This window comes from Molothrus ater, chromosome 3 (genome assembly GCF_012460135.2).
Source record: "Molothrus ater isolate BHLD 08-10-18 breed brown headed cowbird chromosome 3, BPBGC_Mater_1.1, whole genome shotgun sequence".
Lineage (NCBI taxonomy): Eukaryota > Metazoa > Chordata > Aves > Passeriformes > Icteridae > Molothrus > Molothrus ater.
The window spans coordinates 22,116,547-22,137,546 of NC_050480.2; the positions used below are offsets into that span (position 1 = coordinate 22,116,547).

The 21,000-nt window shown below is 42.0% G+C and overlaps 1 protein-coding gene across 1 annotated transcript; it reads right to left on the reverse strand.

Annotated features, from left to right (window-relative positions):
• Positions 1-3,975: 3,975 nt before the first annotated feature.
• On the reverse strand, positions 3,976-13,438 carry ATF3 (activating transcription factor 3). The gene is made up of 4 exons (XM_036381434.1): positions 13,373-13,438; positions 8,691-8,934; positions 7,684-7,791; positions 3,976-6,894 (listed from the first exon to the last, which is right to left on the reverse strand). Exons 2-4 carry the CDS (start codon positions 8,928-8,930, stop codon positions 6,697-6,699), a joined length of 546 nt encoding a protein of 181 aa, XP_036237327.1. The 5' UTR covers positions 8,931-8,934; positions 13,373-13,438; the 3' UTR covers positions 3,976-6,696.
• Positions 13,439-21,000: the final 7,562 nt, after the last annotated feature.

Consider the following 21,000-nt stretch of genomic DNA (forward strand, 5'->3'; position numbering starts at 1 on the left):
CTGTCTGACACTGAAGTGACTATAGGTTGAGTTTTTGAGAAGAATCAGCACTAACCAAGTGTGTTTTCAGTAAAAGGCTTAAACAAAATGGAAAAAGAGAATTGCTGAAATACTAAAAATAATGCATAGCAGTCTCAGTATCACTCTGGCCTAATCTTTGTTGGTGCCTGAGGACTGGAGTGTAGCAAATATGCCACCAAACTTTATGAAAGGTTCCAGGAGAATCCAAGGAACTACACGCCTGTAATCTGAACATGCAAGTTAATGGGAATTAAGTTAAAGGAACTATCAATTAGTAGGTACCTAAAGAAATACTTGAAGAGAGCCAGAATGGATTTTATAACATTTAATTCAGGCTTACAGGCTCCTCTGGAGTTCTTGGAAAGGGTCAGCAGATATGTGGATCAGGGATATTCAGTAGATGCATTTTAGGACACCTCTAAAGAGGGTTCAGTAAATTCACTCAACAAATAATTATTTCAAGAAACTGAATAGTTATGAGTAGAGAAAATGCATATATGTGATTAAAAGGGAGAAAATGGAGTAAAACTAAGCTATGAACTCTCCCATGAGGGACAGCTCATCCAGTGATCTTCCACAGGAAACCTTACTGGGACCTGCAGAGCTCAACACTTTCATGAATGGTCTGGTAGGAGTGTGAATAAAGTAGCAAGAAGGCTGATGATGGTGCAGCTTTACTCAGGACAGACAGGAGAAAAGCAGTTTCAGAAGACTGGAAGGAAGACTTTATATTTACATTTTGGAAATTAAAATAGATAGACAAAATTCAGCTGATAAAATTCAATGTAAGTACACGAGGTAGTGTATATGGGAAAAATCAGTCCTAGCATCATATATGAAGAGTTGGGCTTGAGTTTATCATTGCTGCTCAGGAAGAAGATCTTGAGATTATGACAGATTGTTGAATTGTGTGGGATTGATGCTGGGCAGTCATCAAAACTGCAAACCTATTTTCTGGAGTTCCTAGGAGAGGGACAGTGAACATCAAGATCCTTCTGTATCAATCCATGGCTTGACCACAACTTGAATACTGCATGTAGTTACAGTTCTTTTATGTTAAAGGGTGAGGAAAAGGTTAGGGAAAGGGTTTCCTTTGTCTTAGGAAAAGCCACAGTTTTCCCAGAAAAAAACTGGGTAAGAGGAATAATCAAGGATGTAAAATGGCTGCCAAAAAAAAAAAAAAGAAGAAGAAGAAGAAGAAGAAGAAGAAAGACTGCTTAGGCTAGGACAAGCAGAGTTACTGGGAACAGGGTCAAACAAGAAGTTTTCTTCTTCTAAGTGGTGATAGCCCTATGGAACTTGCTGCCAGAAGTTGCTGCAGATGCTGGTACTGTGGATGAGAATCTGGTCAAAACATTTGACAGGAAGATCTGTGGAAGGGTACTACCTAAAGAATTCATGGAAAGCTTGCGTGACTCACCAGCTGAAAATAGTTGGTGTGGGAAAGCACCCAGGGGAAGCATGCTCACCCTGTTCCTATTCTTCCTTGGACAGCTGCTTTTGATCAGGGCTGTAGGGAGAGAGCTGGGCTGGGTGGGCCCTGGGAGGGAGCTGAGGGGGCCGCCCAGCAGGAATGCAGGAGCTACGTGCTGTGCTAACCTGGGCAGCAGCACCAGAGCCCAGCTGGCTCCGGCTGAGCCAACCCCCAGAGAGCTCATCCAGGGCTGGCACCCACCAGCCTGGGCTGGGATTCCTGCTGTCATCACTGGGTGTGCCCAGCTCTGAGCTAGCTGATATAAAATATTGCTATTCCTCACTGCTGTTTGCTGCCTGGGCATTCCCACCCAGCGGGCATGGTGTGCACCAATTATTTTGGTGGAGTCTACAAATATAAAGATGCTAAATTCTCAAAGGAGGAGAAGTATTCCAGCTTGAACTCTCTCAGTTTGTTTCCATTTTCTGTTTATTCATTTCATAGATCTAATGATTTTGTCTGAGTGTCAGCTCTAGCACACTTACATTGGGGTCTGAAAATCATTAGGTTGGGGTTTTTTTTGTTAATGGATCACTGTCAGCAATAGTAAATATTTGCAGCCAGAACTGATGCTATATATAAGAATAGATTCCAGTGTATTCTCTTTTTAATTGTGATGGCTTTGAAGATCTACCAGCACTGAAAATTAGCAAATAACTATTTTTATCCCTAGAGTCAGCAGTTCTGACTCAGAGTGTCCATTAAGGAAATGAATTTTAAACAACAGGATTCTTAAAAATTATTGTCGCTCATTATCTTAACTACACTTAAAAAGGAATGGCATCTATTATAGAAATGAAAATATTCTATTGGTGTAATTACAAACTAATGAAGACCGTTAGAAAGTAATTATGTTAATTAATATCATTGCACATTTAATCCCGGGATGATTCTCAAGGTCTCCAGCTGGGGGCACTGGGCAAACACGGAAACCTGGCAATGGGCAGCGCGAGTGAGGCTTGCACCCAGACAAGAACTGTGCTGCAGGTGAGGAGGCAGGGAAACCAAAACCACCAAGGAAAATGGATGTGAGGTACAGTCATCACCCTGGATTTGAGAATTTCCTAAGATGAAATACATTTTATTTTCAAAACTCTTTCATTAGTGACAAACAGTTGTACACTTTTCATTACTCTTAAATCATCCAGATTCTTTAGCAAATCTATCCCTTTAATCAATAACTTCAAATTCTAATGGACCCAGATAGAAAAGTAATTGTAAATTTCAATTTGTTGCCATTCAGTTTCATTAAACATTTCCAGCCTTGTATAAATCATTGTCTCTACCTACCTTATTAATATTGCTATTTATTCATTTATATCAGGGAAAGAGCTAGAAAAGAAACAGAAGATGCTCCTTGTCATAGTGTGAAGCCCAGCATGTTTTGAGGTCTATATGGGCCTGGAGAGAGAGATTTAGCATCTAGAACAATGCTAAATGCTGAAGAGAAGGTGTGGCATATAATTGCTCAAGGAAAACCAACTATGCTATTAGGAATATGTCAGAGACCAATGGTGGTTTCATGCTTTCAACTCATACCATTAAAAAAAATTACAAAATGCCAGTTCAGGAAATCATAGCCCTAATTTTGTTGGTAAGGTTCTCTAAACCAGGCCAGGCAGATGATTTTTAAGTTAGCCAATTTAGTGTTGAACTGGGTATTCAAAAGCAGAGTTTGATAGCAGCTATAGGAGAATGCATGAAAGGCTGAATACACTTATGGGGACTGCACAACTGTAAATGGATGGACCAATAAAGAAAGTAAACATTCAACATTGCCAAGCTCAGAGTAGCCTAGATCTTCCTTCCAGATGATATTTTTAACTGGATTTTGCAATAAAGCAATGGATTTCCTGATCCCTGGAGCTCCTGGCCTTCTATCTGGCCTCTGTGTTACAAGTTATGACTGCTTGCAATGGATTGAAGCCAAAAGTTTGTGTCCACATCGCCGGCTGTCAAAACACAGGGACTTCTGTCTGGGTGTGTAGATACTCAGTTTTGGAAAAGCAGGAGGGAACATTTTGTTCATGTTTCTCCCTAGACACACCAATACACAGAGACAGAGAAAAAACCAAAGCCCTAATCATGCCATACTTCCTTAGTGTCTTCCATGTAATTGTAGAAAGCAATCTAGAAATACTAAAGCTTCAGAGTGGCAAAAGCATTAAACTCATTAGGGAACCAGAAAGTTGAAATAACTATCAGGTGGTTGGTTGCAAGGATAGGAAAGGTTTAGGAGTTCTATTTTCCAGTCCTTTAATCTAAGCTTTAGGCCACGAATAAGAAGCCTTGAATTCACATTCAACCTTGCAACAACAAAATTTTGTTTACACCTTGACAAGCAGTGAACAGTACCAAGATGCTCATTGTTGCAAACCTGTAAAGAGTGTTTGCTTTTTAATATCTCAGTGCTGTTTCAAGAGAATGAAGTTGCTCTTGGACCTTGACACGTAGAATGAATTAAATGACACATGAATAAATATATATTAATTCTTTTTTATTAAAGTATCAAAACAAACTTAAGAATAGAAAACAAACTGCTTTTTAATGCATTTTAAGGGTTCTCCTGAATAAAGTATACTTTGAGAAAACTCATGCAACATACTGTGTAGCTGTTTAAACACTCTTTTCCTGGGCACAGTCAAGTGACCCTGAGTACCATCATTTCCAGAGCAGCGTGCAGGAGCACGCACACACACACACATACAGAAGGAATACAGAGCAGCTATGACTGCACATGTAAAGAAATAAAAATAGATTCTCTTCTGACAATAGTAGTGGTACCATATTAACATTTGGCATGCCGAGTAAATAAGATCAAGCAACAAAGCATGACGCCTGCGTCACCGGAGATATGGTTAAAGCAACCATACAAATTCCCTAAGGGAGACACATGAATTCTGGCATTACAGTCTCTGTGGTAACACTTTATAACCAATCATGAGACAAACAGCCCTGTCTGCTGGTATTTGAGAGGCAAAAAGCAAAGCCAAGGTGTACGATACCGGGGTGATGCCTTGGCTTTGTATTTCCCCATTACAGAAGTCAAATAATGAACATTGTTTGACAAGTTTATTGTACATACTCCATGTAGATCTGTTGTCTGGTAAATAGTTGGCCCAATTACGTGTAGAACTTGCCCTTTAAACCAGAGAAGTTGCCACAGAGGCTCGATACTCTGCTCACAGGACATGGAAAAACTCTCACTGAAGTCAATAGAACCTCCTTCCAATATACAGAAAGATCATGGATTCTTAAGACAAAATTGGACCTAGAATGTCATCTTTGTAATACATTCACTTTTCAGATACATGAAGCACATACCCTTAACACGTGATATAGGACATTACAATATATCCAGATCTTAGGCAATGGTACTAAGTAGTTCTGTTGCAGAATATAACAATCATATGAGGACCAGGTACAATGTGTGATGGACTCCTGCGAGACTTGCAGGGTAAGAAGCTCATGGCTGAGGTATCTTCAAGTTTAGCCTTTAGAACAAACGCACAATTTCAACACTGCAGAACTGGTGTAAAATATTATGCACTGTAAGCTCCACTTGTATTTTGCTTTGTTTAAATTGTGACATTGAACAGTCAGACACCACAGATGGAGGTACAGAATCTTGGAAGGTACATTATCTGCACCCAATCATTCAGGACACTCAGTGCCTCGTCTTCAAAAAAGATGAAGGATAGTGGTGTCTCAAGTACAACTGGTGAAGTTTAGGAATATATAATATTAAACACCAAGAGATAAAAGTAAAAAGACAGCCCAACACTTGTGTTTTCAGTTTTATCTTGCTCGCAGTATTTATTAGCTCTACTCATTATGATATTAGTGATAAATAAGGATAATACTTTCTTTTACAAAAAAAATTGTAAGGGTATATTTTATAGAAATAAACAATCTGAGAATTTCACAGAAACATCAGAATTTCAACACTCATAGCTCCAACTATTTTGTCCAGCAGCTCTTCTACCAGTTCAAAAACATCCAAGGTTAGTAGTTAATAAAAAATTAAACAATTATTCACCACATCAAAACTCTTGCCTCCTTTAGATTCTAAATAACACTTTTGATCGACTGTAGTTGCCACTCAAATGTAAAACAAAAGTAGCTACAATCATAATTTTTCCCTCTGAGTCACCTGGCAAAAGGAAGTAATCCTGACCAGGATGGAAAAATCTTTGCCAAGCTCTTATGCCTGTAAGAGCTATCTGCATGAGCAGACCCACTGACATCCATGCAACCTCTTCTGTGACTGAGGGGTAATAGCATGAATTAAGCTTGTAGGATTAGATCCTAGATTAATTAAATAAAATTCTTTTTTTCAAGGTTCAGGAGTCTGGGATTCACTCCTGCAGTTCTTTACTTGACCAAAACCTCTATCAATACCCCATGGACAGTTAGTTCCTTCTTTCCAATTCAGTGGGCTCAATTCACCAAGTCTGTAAGTGATGGTACAAGCTGCTCTTCAGCAATTCAAGGAAAAATTGAATTGTCCCCAAGGGGTAGTATCTGGGGTGATAGATCATAAAATACAAGCTAGGCTACCTAGATGTTCTGCAAGGAACTTTTCTTTGTCACACTTACTAGACCCTTCAAATTCAGTCACTGAGATGAGTCACAGAAAAAACCCACATGAGCGTTGTGAAAAAAATGACAAAGCTTGGTTGGAGCTACAGGGGGGGGGGTTTTTTGTGTGTGTGTGTGTAAGTTAGAATGCAACATTACACATCAGTACATTCTGCCAGAAATCATCCTCCTGGAAATTCAAAAATAGTCAGTCTTCTTTCCCTACCAGCAACAAGGAAGAGCAGTGTCCATCCAGCAGTGCTGTCTGTACCCCGTGCATGGCTGGAAGTCATAGTGTTCTAGCACAAACCTGTGAGTGCAGATACTGTATGCTAGCAGAGCTAAAACTTCAGAAGCTGTTGTCTGTAGCTCCTAGGAACAGCAAGTATGACAGGTGCAAACCCTACATTGGAGGCAGAAGGCTCTTCAGTTTGATTGAGACCAGATCTTCCAAGGGCAAGGATCGCTGTCAAGCCAAAATGATTCTTTCCACTCATGAAAGCAATCTGCCCTTCCTAAAGGCTCTTGACTAATAGAATCCTACACATTATGTCAGACTCCCCCATGGATTCTGGTAGCTGTTAAAAACATTTTAAATATTTCCACGTTTGCCGTATCACTTAACCTTGCAATGTGCCCTCTTTGATCTGTTGAATAAAAAGATTTCTTTCATCTTCAGGTGTCCTCCCGTTCTGTGCACGGACTATGCAGGTGGGCCTGTGCAGGTTGAGCATGTATATCAAATGCTGCTTCTCGTTCTTCAGCTCCTCAATCTGGGCTTTCAGCTCTGCATTGATCGTCTCCAGCTTCTCTGATTCCTAGCACAAAGCACACACACAATTTTACACTGAGAAGTTCAAACAATAAGTCACTGTTTTTTTTTCTTATAGTTGTCTTTTATGGGTGGGAAAGCGTATGGCTGGCAGAGAAAGGAATCACATGTACTTAGTGTGCTGTAACGATGAAACTGTACATTCCCCAGTCAGTAATGGCCTGAAAACCAGATTGAGAGTTACCTCATTTGGCCTCTAGAGAACATAATGGAAGTTGAAAAGCAAAATTCAAACTTGTATTCACTTACAGTGGCAGATACCCAAAGCATTATTGTTATCTTCTGCAAAATTATTCTGAGCTTTTTGGGTCAAAAATTGACCCAAAATTATCTACGCTGCTTCTTAACTCCCTGGAACATTAGCTCATCTATAAAGCCACGTTAAGCTAGCAAAGTAGAAACACAGTTTTTTTTCCCTGCCCCTAAATATAGGAATATACAGGCCTGTATACCTAGATACAGGCCTGGTGCTACTGAAATACAGTTTTATATCACAGCACAGGAGGGGAAGATGTGACTGGGCTCCTAGGACAGAGAATTCAATTTTAACATTATCCCCATAGACAAGATTGGTCACTGAAACAGCAATCTCTTTTCACTCCTACCATGCTTTCACTTTATGCCAGTTTCAATCAGGTTTGGATTTAATATATGGCAAGTTTATTTTCCATTTTGGAGGACATCTTTCTGACTTCCTACTATGACAGTACCCTATGCTATCTGTTTGGATCCTGGCAGGATGACAGATTAAGAACAATTCTAGCCAGTCACTTACTTTTTGCAAACATTCTGTTTTTTCCTTCTTTTTGTTTCGGCACTTTGCTGCAGCAATTTTATTCCTTTCCCTTCTTCTCTTTTTTCTTTCATCCTCTTCAGGAGAAAACTGTCCCACAAAAACAGATACACACAATCCATAAGATGCTGTAAACAGGAGAACTGTATTTTGATAACTTCCACATTTTTAAAATCAACATAGAGAGTGCTGTCCATGCTCACACCATGAGTTACACAAAAATGTGATTCTGACCTTGTAAAAGGGAAGGAACTTCATTACAATTGTCAATAAAAACCTGACTGGAGCAGGGTTGTATGTAACCTATATGATGGCTCATTTAAAATCAGTGGTACTCAAAAAACTCACTGAATGTCTCCCTGGGCTCCCACACCTCTGTGTCTCCTCCATTTCCCAGGGAGGAAAAGGAGGAGGGGCACAGGGAGCAGAATGGAGGATGTGTCATGAGTGAGGCAGCCAGAAGTGAGTGAATTAAAGGCAGCACCAAAAAGGGCATACTGTCACACTTCCTTCTGTTTCCTGAGGAAGCTCAGACCAAGGTGTAACTCTTTCCTTAACCAAAGCTATTTCTCCACTTTCAAAGAGCAATGTTTTTCATGGACAGTGTCATCTTTAAGCAAAAACATAGTATGGACATAGCAGGTCCATGCCTTAACCCCCATGGGTTCTGCTGGACTGTCCTCAGGGAAACAGAACTTCGGCAGTGACTTATTCCAAGTTCAGCCACCACTGGGCAGGAAAACCAGATTAGCACTTGCTCTAAGCACTGTAAAACATTGTCTGTAGTCCATATTGAAAATCAAATATCCAGTTATGAGAAATACCAGAGGGTTTGCCTGAAGCACTCAACAGAAAGCCAAGCAGCTGGCTTAAGAGGAAACAAGTATGGTACAGAGGGTTGTCTGTAGTTAATACAGTTAGTGGTCTTGTGGCAAAACTTTGTTAGAGAATTAATCATTCACACCAAAACTCTGTTTAAAGAGCCTTACCTCTGTTTTCAGCATTGATGTTTCAACTGGTCTTTCAGAAACAGTCACTGTGTCCAAAGTGGAAGACATCCTGTGGAACTGACGCTTGTTCTGAATGGCAAACCTCAGTTCCTCCTTCACCAAGGGGGTTAAATTTGTGAAATCATCAAACCCCAGTGACCCTGCAGGGGACAAAGTGGGAACAATTGCGGAGGCGCTGACTTCTAATGCAGATACCTGGCCTGAGTGTTGGACCATCATTTTGCTGAAAGAGAAAAAGAGATAATATTGATAGTCTTTCAACAACTTTAGAAAGGCAAACAATATCTCTTAGAGATATATTTCATACTGTGAATAATTCTGTAGTTACATTGCTTCAGTCCCCATTCCTAGTCTACCCCAATCTCTCAAGAGACATGAAGTTAAGAATTTGGAACTCAAAAAACCTTCAACTTTATGTTTGTTAAGTCAAAGTTAGTATTTAAAAGTAAGAATAGTATCAGCACATGACACAATTTCTAGGTCTTTCTGAAACTTAATATTTAAAAAATTGTGTGCAACTATGTATACTGTTAAGTTTTAAACTGGTAGTGTGTGGCAAATGAGAATCGAGTGAATAGGAAGAGTAAGAAAATAAGAACAAAAATCAGAAAGCAAGTAAGTAGTATTATTATTTAAAGCATAGAAGGAGAGTAAGAGTATCTTCATCTTCAGAGCTATACCACCACAAATTCCAGCTTCAAATGGACAGAGCAAACCTTGTTCTCAGCTACACTTAGCTCAATGAGTTCTACTAGAAGCTGAAACTTGCTAACCACAACAGGATCTGTCACAAAGTTATCACACTCAATTTTACACACAGTTGAAAATTTGGCTATAAATCCCTGAAAATAGTTAACAATAAGAGCTGACACAAAGGCAAGAGTCTCTACATGCTCTGTGGCTCCACAGCACAGGCTGAGTTGGAGGAATTGACTCATGAAAAATGTGAAGCCGTTTTTTTCATTCCTTTGCTCTTGTAAAATTCGAAACTGTCCTTATGTGCCCTCTATGAGAGGCTTGAAATTCTTAAATATTTATGGCTGGATCTTCTGCTGACATAAAACAGTGTGATTGAAGAGTCTTTAGGGGAATTATGCAAATGTAAACCGTGGAGAAACCTCATTTCTAATAGATTTCTGAAGAAAACAAACTTATCCAACAGTGCTCTCTACTCTTCTCTTTTTAATCATTCTTGTCATTTATTTTTAGCCATTTTTGAAGGGGGAGAGGCCCCATGTGCTCTGTGAAAACTGGTGGCCCCACTGAGGGAGAAAGAGGCAAAACTCAGCAGTCAGTCATCCAAACACAGTGGGTTTGCTGATGCACACATCCCTGCAAGTCACAGCCCATCTCTCACCCAGCAGAGGTGAGATAAGAGGTCTGGAAGAAAACTGAGCACCTTTTGTGTATGGTCCAAGGGACAAAAGGTGCAAATCCACAGGAAAACAGATTGTAATATTTCCCTGGTTCACAAAGTGACTTGTGTTAAATTGGATTTTACTATGTTGGTTTTCTAGCTATCTTTGTCGCAAAGATTTTTGGTTTTGTTGTTGTTGTTTTGGGCTTTTTTTAAAGCTGTATGGATAACTACAGTATGTAATTATCTACTCTGGATTAGAACACAATAATTACAGGAAAGTCAATTGTAATTAACTCGGTGCAGGTAAGCAAACAGCTGCCTCGGGGTAGCAGTGTGGGGAAGCTAAATTTCCACATGGTCAACCCAGAACTGCACAGTTCCCTGTACGTTACTTCTGGAACTCAGCAAGAAATGTTTGGGGTCATGTGCCTTGAGAAGAAGATAGAATTTGCTCAGAGATATCTAAAAATACACTGTAAATCCACACTGGTGCAAATGAGAATAGAACCTGGTTCATCGCTGTGAGGCAAACACAAAAATCAGAGGAGTGTGAATTGCCTGTTGTTGGAAAATATCAGGTCCAACTGCAGTCTTCCTCACTTCTTCTTCACCCAGGGACCACAGAAGAGCTGAACATTTCCCAGAGTCTCAGGGTGAAATCCTGACCCCAGTGAAATCAAAAGGACTTTTTCTGTTGACCTCAATGGGGCCAGGATTTCACCTGTAGTTATTCAAGATGGGGAAATTATTTGGAACAATTTGTTATTCAGAAAGACCTTGGGAAATTTATGTAATTCTCTTCAGAAAGCCCCTGCTCATGAGTCACATTCAAAGTACTGATACAGTTTAATCCTATAATCTCAGAAAGCTAGCAGTTACTCTTTTCCAGCAAGTCAGAAATGGCCCTATTAATTTCCAGCTGAAGTCCTCCCAGTATTATTTACCATTTACCAGCATTTAACCATTCAACTTATTTAAACAGGCTAATTCCAGATGACACTGACCCCCTCACTGCCAGCAGAAATTTCAGTTATTTTCACTGACTCAGTGTCCTTGAATGCTGATGATGGCTTCGTTCAACAAAGTTAATTCTGTATAATTCAATCCAACCAGGATTCTTAAAGTAACAATAAAACTGTTTTTCCAGCCTCCAAGATAATTAGTTGGGCTAATAATTTTCAAGCTCTGCTGGTTTATTCAATTATTTTTCAGTTTAGGTGAACTTTTAATTAAGGTCAGCAGCAGCACCAGAGGAAACCAAGAATGTGCCTGAGAAATTGTGTTAATTGTGGATTTCTAGTAGTTAGTGCTAAGTGTACCACAAACACCACCAAAACCCTACTGCAATGGCTTCAGGTGCTCTCACCCCCCTGTCACTAGTGTGTAAAAGAGGAGTGGTCAGGTGCCAGAGCAGGAGAAAGTGTCCTTGACCGTAGGAACTGGCTGATCTCCTGCCCAGACAGCTCCTACTGCCCTCCCAATCATCCTGAAATGCAACTCTAATTGCTCCAACAAGGTAGATAGATGTTTGGCAGTTTCTGAGGAACAAATCTGCTTTCAGAAATGTTTTACAAATAGGAAAATTAGATTTTACTATTAAAAAAAAAATGCAACAAGTTGCCCTTCCTTGTCCCAATTTTTGTACAAATTGTCCCTCTGTCCAAAAGCCACGCAGAACACTATCTCGTTTCCTCTGGGTTTGGGAAGCAGTAGGAATAAGAGTACCAAGCCTTAGAGCGTGATTCCATCGTGGCCTCTCTGATACAATCACTGTTTACTGTGTTAGACCACGCACATGTCCTGCAGTTGCTGCCACTGGAGGTGCCGAACACTTCTCAGCCCTGCCCTGCTCCCGGCACAGCTTGTTCCCGGGCTCAGTTAATGCTTCATTGCTTTAGCCTTACTTCTGGAATTCTCAACAGTTTTACCCTCCCAATTCAGGTAGGTTCAAACAAATCTATTTATTCGTTCTCCCCCTGCTTTTTGTTTGTTGTTTTGAAGATGATTCTTTTCATCTACAATGAGCTTTTACACCTCCTCTGCCAAGATTTTAAAATCTGAACAGGCTTCCTAGCAGTGCTCTTCCATTATTTAAGGATATGCTTGTTTAATTTTAATATTGAAAGTGACTACTTTCAGTTTTTTTCTTGCTTAACAGCAGATGGCTGACTGTGCTTCTTGGTTTTATTTCTTCATACGAATTCCTTTTCCTCTGCTGCTGATGCAATAAACCTTGATAACCACTGAGGTTAATCTTAAACAGCATTAAGAGCAATTACAGTTCACAACCTCTGTGCACGCTAGTTGACCTTAAGCTTTCTGACATCCCACATCGCTCCCGAAGCATTTTCTCTGCTGCCTTTCAGTTTCTCAAACGCTGTTACTAGGAGGAAAATCGATTTCCAACAGGAAACCTGTTCTCTGAAAGAAGTTGTCCGTTGTGTCACACCTGATTTGCTTAGGCAACAGTTCAGCAACTGATCTACCTCACGCCAAGGAGGGGACACCGGGACCGAAAGGAGAGCGGATATCCCCGGCTGTCACGAGAAGTTCCCGGTCGGTTTACGGGAATATCAGAGATAACTCTGCTCGCGGCAGCGCATGTGTGTCATGGCCCGGGCTGTCCCGCCGCGGCTCCCCCGCGCCTGTCCCCGCCGTGCCACCGCCGGCTGCCCCCAGCGCCGGGCGCGGCCGCTCCGCTCGGGCATCCCGCGGCTCCCGGGCTGCCGTGTCCCCGCCGCGGCCGCTCCGCTCGGGCATCCCGCGGCTCCCGGGCTGCCGTGTCCCCGCCGCGGCCGCTCCGCTCGGGCATCCGGCGGCTCCCGGGCTGCCGTGTCCCCGCCGCGGCCGCTCCGCTCGGGCATCCCGGGGCTCCCGGGCTGCCGTGTCCCCGCCGCGGCCGCCACCGCGCGGTGCCGAGCGGCGCTGCCGGCCGGGGACAGCCGGGGCCGGGCGGGCTCCCCCGGCGCTCACATCTGGCGGCAGCCCGGGCAGGGGGTTCCCCCAGATGTGAGCGCCGGCACGGGGCCGGGCGGCCGGGGGGCTCCGGCGGAGCTCGGCGGGGCCGGGGGCTCTCCCGGAGCTCACGGCAGGCGGCGGCACCGCCGCGCCAGACTTCGCCCGGGGCGGCGAAACTTTTGGCGGCGGCGCGGCGCGGGTCCCCCGCGGGCATCCGTGCATCCGTCCATCCCTCCATCTATCCCTCCATCCATCCCTCCGCGGCGGGACAGCCTCCCCGAGCTCAGCCCCTCGTCCCGCCGGCTCGGGCAGTCCCGGCCGCCCCTGTCCTGCTCCCACCTACCTTCCTGCCGCCGCCGCCGCTGTCCCGGCAGGAGGGAAGGGGCTCGGCAGCCCCGGCGCGCTGCGGTCCGCGCTGCTCCGCCGCCTCCCGCGGGAGAGCGGCTCCCTCGGCTCCCCGCTCCTCTGCCGCTCGCCCGGGTTGCATCACCCCCCTTTTATAGCCGAGCGGGCAGCGCTGGTATTTACTCTGGCGGCGAGTCCCTGGCTGATGTCATGCTATTAATAGCCTCTCCGAAAGAGAGGGAGGAGGGAAGCGGGCCGGGGCGGTGATGCAAGGCTTCCCCGCCGGCACGGCTCGGCACGGCACGGCACGGCACGGAACCGCACGGAACGACACCACCGCGCCGAGCCCGGCCGGGCCGGGCCGGGCCGAGCAGCATCCCTCGGCACCCCGACAGACCCCTTCCCTTCCCTCTTCACCACTCACCCCTTTATTTATTTATTTATTTTTGTTAAGACTCCGAGAGTTTCTTTCTCCGGGCCATTTTGCTTCTGACAATAAATCAAAGTCCCTCTAGCGACAAAAAGCCAAAAACAAAACCAGAAAAAAAAAAAAAAGAAAAAGAAAGAAAAAAAGAAAAAAAGAAGGAAAAAAGTGGCAATTGTGTATTTTTCGAAAGGACTGAAAAGTGCGATCTTTCTCTAGAGGAAAAAAAATTGTTCATGCCCCCCTCGCCTCCCCCGTTTCTACCATTCTCCCTCCTCCTCTCCCGGCTACTTTAGATGACAGCTAAAAGCTAATTTCACACAAAAGAGAAATCTTCGGTTTTTTACTCTGAGGAGGAAAGACCCGTTTAATTAAATTATAGAAAGCTAAAAATAGTACTGTTTGGGGTTTTTGTTTGTTTTGTTAGGGTATTTTTAAAAACTTTTCTTAAAACACAGCAGCACGCGATTTCCTTATGATCTCACGAAAAAAAACAGGGGATTCCTACAGCAGAGAGGGAAATATGGTTGTGGCTGTGGTAAAGGGGTTTTTGTTTAGTTCTTTTTTCCCCTCTGGTTTGTTAACAGATAGAAATTACCTTCTAACAGCCTTCAAAATGCTAGAAAATATGGTGTTAAAAAACCCCAAAGCCAAAAACAAAACACCCAAAAAAACCATTTAGATGGGGGAGACACATAAAGCTTATAAGGACAGATGCATGGGATTATCCAGTGAAATAATAATTCATATATAATACATGCAAACTTGCTATTAAGCCAGTCTTCAAGTGTCTGTACTTGACTTGGAAAGACCAGGACATTTCATGCTTGAGTATATTGTAACTAAACCAACATCAAATGTATACCTTCCTATATAAAATGTATATCCCAATCAAGTGCTCCAAATGGTTGATTAATTTTATAATGTTCAATATGCCAGTTTTGATAATAGGCAATAAGTCTTGAGTGGTATATTCTGGGATATTTTAGTTACTATGAGCGTTTTGTCAAGAATACAGATTAGCAGTAGAATAGTAGTTTAAGAATTAGTTGACTAGAGAATAGTAATTTGAAAGTCCCTCTGTATCTTCCTTCTGTGTGCATATGGTTGTATGGATGTATATGTGTGTATATATATAGATAGATAGATAGATATAGATATAGATATAGATATAGATATAGATATAGATATAGATATAATATTGGCCACACAGTCTGGAGTAGTAAACTTAATTTTTTTTAACGTCCAAGTGCCAGTAACTTTGCAAAATTTCACATTTAGTTGCCTGCTCCCCAAAGCAAAGTACTGATGTGGTGGGAAAGGAAGGAGCCTGGAGCAGTGACGTGGGTTTCCCTCCCGTGGAAGGTGCAGTCGCACCCTGTTCTCTGCAAACAAAGAAGTGCATTTTGTGAGGGCAGCAGAGAACTCCTCTGACCTACCTGGCAGCTCTCCACTTACAGCTCCTGTGAACTGCAAGCTTTTTTTGTTTTTCACTCACCTATAGATAAATCATTCTTAGCTCTATCAAAACAAAGTTATTGCTGCATTTTTAGTAATCTAGATAAATCCATGTCAAGTGTAATGCCAGGCAAAAACTTTGCTCTTGAAGGGTCTAGAGCAAGCTTTTTATTTCACCTTGGTACACCCTAATAAGTCTTTTTTACTTCAGAGGCACAATTTTATAATTCATGCTGTGCTCAAGGACAGCTGGCACCGTTTTTCTCAAGCATAGAAGAAAAAAAAAATCCTCTCAAGCAGAAGCCAAATGTGGAAAATTTCTTCCCAAAAGATTGTTGGTTGGAAAATTTTAAGCACTGTGGAAATGTGTTAGCAACCTCGGTTTTAGTGGCCAAGAACAGGTGCCTGCTGCAATTATGACAGAAATTTAGCAACTGTCTGTCCTTATTTATTTAGGTAGCTGTATCAGAAGTGGGAATGTGTTTAGAGTATTTTCAGCTAAACAGAGCAGTGTTGCAGAATAATGGGAAAAAAGCAGCTCTCTCCTTCCATGTGGGTAGAAATACCTTGGAAATCCAAGTGTTGTTATCCAGTCGTGGATGGTTACTGACATCTACTTGTTTGCTACACAGTGCTGGTCCCATTACTGCCCATGAGCTGCAGCCAGCACTAAAATCTGACAGCAAAGCAGTTGTGTTCATTCTTGCACTTCTCCTGAAGTGAGGCAGCTCCTCCCTGCAAAGCAAACAGAGAAACTGTTCCTGTGTGCATTTGAGATTAGGCCACTGAAACGTGTCCTGGCTTGAAACTCTTCAGTGAAAAAAGAAAATGAAACCACAGTGAAAAATAAACCCAGCTCCACTGTGTCATATAGGTTTTATCCAGATCCCTTTTGAAACCAAAGTTTAGTTAATCTCAGTTGGATCACATCCCAGTTTAAAAAAATTGAATTAAAAATTAAGAAGGAAGTTAAAGTAACACCCAGTACAGCCACCAGATGCTCTGATGTTCTTGCCAGTTTAATTTTCTATCTCATAAAATATCTTTCATTTGCCTCCCCTGAACATTTACCAGTCCTTTTCCAAACCAGGTCTCTCTTTCCTCACAAACTGCAGGGGACAGATCCCCTGCAAGAGCATTTTTTGGACAGAAGTAACATCCATGTTCTTAACTTCTGTTTCCCTTAAGCCAGGTACACAGCCCATCACTCAGACTGATGGGTACTGGGTTCTTTTCCCTCTGCAGAGAAATCAGCCTGAATACCACCCCATGGTGTGGTCCTTGCAGCCCTCCTGCAGTCTCCAGTGAGGAGAAAAGAATTCTTTCCTACACCTCTTTCTGACCAAGTCCTGCCTCCACATCCCTTGACACTACTTCACACACTGTGGATATTTGGTTAAAATGAAAATATGTCTTATTACTAAAAAGAGCTACAGACACCATCAGACAGAGGAACAGACCCCCAGTCTCACAGCAGAAACTTTCTCCTGTCCTAACATTTATGCTACTGCAGGACATCAGTCAGAGCAACACAAATAAAATCTCCATGTCCCATCCAGATCCTGTGTTGGTTTCTGGTCACACAGTTCCATTAAACCTGTTCAGTCTGATGAAAATATAATGAGATGTAAATAAATCAAATGTGTAGTGATAACATGAGTAAAACCTGTCTCTCTGTGTGTTTTGTGGCTTGAATTGTGTAAAGTTTTGAAATTACTGTAACCCTGACAAGACAAATCTTTCCCTGCACAGCACATATAAGAGAAATAGGTTTCCATAATTCAGAGTTATCATGTGGTAAAATCTGGACAGAATCAGGTTTTCTGACTCTGCCTGAAATATTCCTCTCTACTTCTGTGATGGGAACTAACCTTCATCATAGTTTTTGCTATGTGGTACATTCAGGTCTGAATCTATGTGGCAGGACTCCCCTGTTCACCAAAACATGCATTAATTTTGAGATGATTTTCCCATCTGACTGGACTAACACCAGGGGTGAAACTTGGGACTAGTTTTTCCAGCATGTGGGTTGGTACTGCTGGAACCATGGGAGCAGTCAGCAGCAGAAGGAGCAGCAGCCACCTCCACCCAGCCCAGAGTTTTTCAGCAGCTGTCTGGGGACTCTTTGAGCATCTGTGGGCTGCTTCCAAGGCTTTCTCCAAAAAGTGAATGAAAAACCTCCAAGCCTACAGTAGCAGGGACAAAATTCACTCTGCAAGGGTTGGATCTCTATGGACCTAAAAGGTCCAAAAATGGGAGTTAAAAGTCATAGGGTTAGAAAACTGAATCTCACTGAGAATGTATGGCAAACCCTGCCACTCTCTTACATTTAATACCTCTCAAGCAGATGAGCAGATGAATATATGTTTTGTGGAGGGAAATAGGTGCTCTCTTTTAACAGCTTTTATTCTTTAACACAGAAGATAAAATTATTTTGCTCTTTGTTTTTCTCTCCACAGCTTACCTTTCTTTCCTTACTGCCTTCTCCATCACAATCCCTCTAAATCCATTTACTCTTCATTTATTCTCTCCTTTTAAAATCCCATTCCCTGCTCTCTTTTGCTTTGTTTCCATAAGTTACATTTCCCATTTCTTTAAAACAGCAGCTTCTCCTTTTATTTTGCCACTTCCTTGTTTCCACTCTTCTCACTTCTCTCTTTTCCCTCCCTGTATCCCTGGATTTCATCATTCCCCTTTTTTCTGTTCCTTTTTTCCTAGAATTTTTTTTTCCCATTGATCCTTCTGGTTCTGCCTGGAAGCTTCCTAAATTTAAATGAGTAATTTTTAATTTCTCTTTTGCTTTCTGTCATTTTCATTTTTGCTTCTCCCTTAATGAGATGAAGGGCACTGACAACAAAATTACCATTGGGTGCAACATGTACATTTCAGGACCAGATTCTGGGGCACAACATTACCACGAATTTTAGTGCAACTTTACTAAATTGAAGTTCCAGAAGGTTGTCAGTCATTGTTATAGGCAGTGTTTCAGAAGTGTGGGATGGAGGTGCAAGTTCTACAAACATCCATTCTCTCTAAGTGAGACTCAGCTCTGACACTGGCCCAGCCAAGTATATCTTTAGTTCCCTTTGCTGAAAGTTTTCAAGGCTTTTTTTTATTAGATGGACTTTGTGCACCAGCTGACAAGCTGGCCAAGCACAATAACCTGCAATTACAATTTGTTCTCTTTGGATACTTCCAGGCAATAAACAACAAGAAATATAGGTCCCACAAATGGAAGAAACACATCTTAAACCAGACTGAACATAGCAAACTCCTTGGCTTCACTGAACAAGCAGAAGGACAGGTCAGGTATATTAACTGCCCTCAAGCAAGTGCAAATTTTGTCTCCTAAAGTGCCTTTATAGTCCCTTCCATTCCATGGCAAGAAAACTGCTTGTTCACAGATCCTGCCCTTCCTCTCCCTGTCCACCTTGACAAAGCATCCCAGATTTCATGTGAGATCAGTTACAGGCTCATTCTGAACTTCATCAATGTCTTCACATGTAAAGAAATGATCACTAATGAAAGTATTAAGACCTGATCCAACTGTTAATTATGTCAATGGAAAGATTCCCATTGACTTCAGTGAGAGATAAATTTAGCACCCAGGGACTATGAAAAATCAGCATTTAGTCACACTGGTTCTCAGCATACAAAACTCTCCTCCTGAAGTAACCTGGAAGAAAGTGTAGGAATTATTTCCTGAAGGTGTATGCTTCCCTTGGGTGGACTAATGTAATTATGGTTTGTGTCCTTGCTGTCTTCCAGGTGAACACCAAGGATGAGAGGAAGTAAGAGAGAATATATCTATTTTTACTGTGCTAAGTTACAAGCATTTTTGACACATTATGGAATTAATCATGCTGATGCACACAAACACAAACACACACACATACCCGCTATAAAATCCAGCTCTTTCTATTGATTGTCCCTGGAACTGTGTACATATGTAAAGAATACTCTGGAATTTAATATCATTTATAACACTTTAAACAGCTCTTCTCATCTGTCTGGTAAATATGTAAATTACAGTTTGTCATAATAATTACAAATGAACATTTTAAATTATTGATATTATTAATATTAATTATTTAATTATTACTGATTCCTACACAAATACCATTTCAAATAAAAGCACTGTATGGCACAGATTGCAACCTACAGAAGACAGAAACAAGGCTGCCACTGCAGCTTTCACTGTGCTTATCATTTGTCCTCTCACCTACTTCACATGTGCCTTGCCATGAAAGGAGCACATGAATGATCATAACGTTCATTCAGCCTCTTATCTTCCTTGCTTTGCTTTTTTGGCTTTGACTGTACAGTAACTTGCCCAGATAATGAGAACAAAGTGTAAATAAAATTAAACCAATAGAGCTGCACGCAGCTTTAAATGAGACTGCCCTGACTGCAGTCACAAAAGCAACCCCTGAACCCAAACCCTGATTGCTCTGTGGGCATGTGAGGCTGCTGCTGAGACAGCCCCAGCAACAGAGGAAGATGTGGGGTGCCCCTACACCCACCTGGGCTTCCCAAGAGATGCCAGTCCAGTGGGGAATGCTACCCATGGTGGGGTAGGGTCCACCTTCTCTGCAGTGACTCTCAGAAGCAGAATAGTTGGAGAGAGAGAAAAGCAGACTGCAGGATGCCCCTGGTCCAGGTTAGAAGCAGAATAGTTGGAGAGAGAGAAAAGCAGACTGCAGGATGCCCCTGGTCCAGGGCATGTCCTCAGCACAGGGCTGAAAACTCAGGCACCATCTGGTTCCCTGTCTAATCGGCTCGAAACTCCAGGACAGGAGAGCTTGAGTGGGAGACATGCAGAGTGAGAGTCCCCAGGCAGCACAGAGGATCCGAGTGTGCTGAGATCATTTCTCCTCAGAAAGAGGAGGCACAAGTTTCACCCCACACAGCCAGATGTAAGAACCTAACTCAGGTCTGTCTCTCCAGAACCAGTGTTCTTGCTGATGGTTTTTTTTTATTTATTTTTTTAAAAGCCAAGCCCAAGTTTAGAAGGAAAGTTTGGGGCCATGAATGTCCTGATTCACAGCACATTGCGGGTTAGATGACTCCACATTGCAGGTTAGATGGTTATGTGGGGAAGAAATGGGAATTTATTTTCACCATGCACAGCCTCCTCCTGTGGAGCTGGGCTTTAGTCCTGCACTGGAAATAACATCAGGATAGCTGGGAAATGAGAGGGAACCTTATTCACCATCTTTGTGAAATAACCTGATGATCTTCCTTTTGTTCTGTCTCCCAGTTTGCTGAAATGGATAATGTTTTATGCTTTAGGGTAAAGTAGCTGAGATTCCCAAATGGATATAATGGATAAGGCTGCTGTATTTTATTTTAATTTCTAATTTTAATTAGCACTCTTAGAGGCCTTTTTTTTTTCTTTCTTGATGCATTATTATGTATTCTTACTACTGAATGTGTGCATGGCAGTAGCATTTAGCAGCCCCAGTAAAGATTCTTAGTGTGTTTTTATTATATATACAAGAGTTTTATTATATATACAAGAGTTTCATACTGAGCTCTAAAAATGATGACAATATTTCAACTGCCAAACAGAAGCCCAGATTCAGCACAGCAATTAAATACATGGCTAAATATTCTCTGTCCAAAAGCCTTGCCTAACCTATTAACAAAGATCTCATATAAATAGCCTCTGTAAATATTATTTCTTATTTCTGTGGAATTATATTTATTCTAACACATTTGGGATGAGATCACCTCGCAAGGTC

Bases quoted from the DNA above. Each gene is read 5' to 3' on its own strand.
- ATF3 (XM_036381434.1), bottom strand. From the start codon at position 8,930: ATGATGGTCCAACACTCAGGCCAGGTATCTGCATTAGAAGTCAGCGCC. The intron at 7,792-8,690 runs GTAAGGCTCTTT...TTTGTGGGACAG, and splicing joins CATCAATGCTGAAAACAGAG to TTTTCTCCTGAAGAGGATGA. The intron at 6,895-7,683 runs GTAAGTGACTGG...GCTTTGTGCTAG, and splicing joins AAACAGAATGTTTGCAAAAA to GAATCAGAGAAGCTGGAGAC.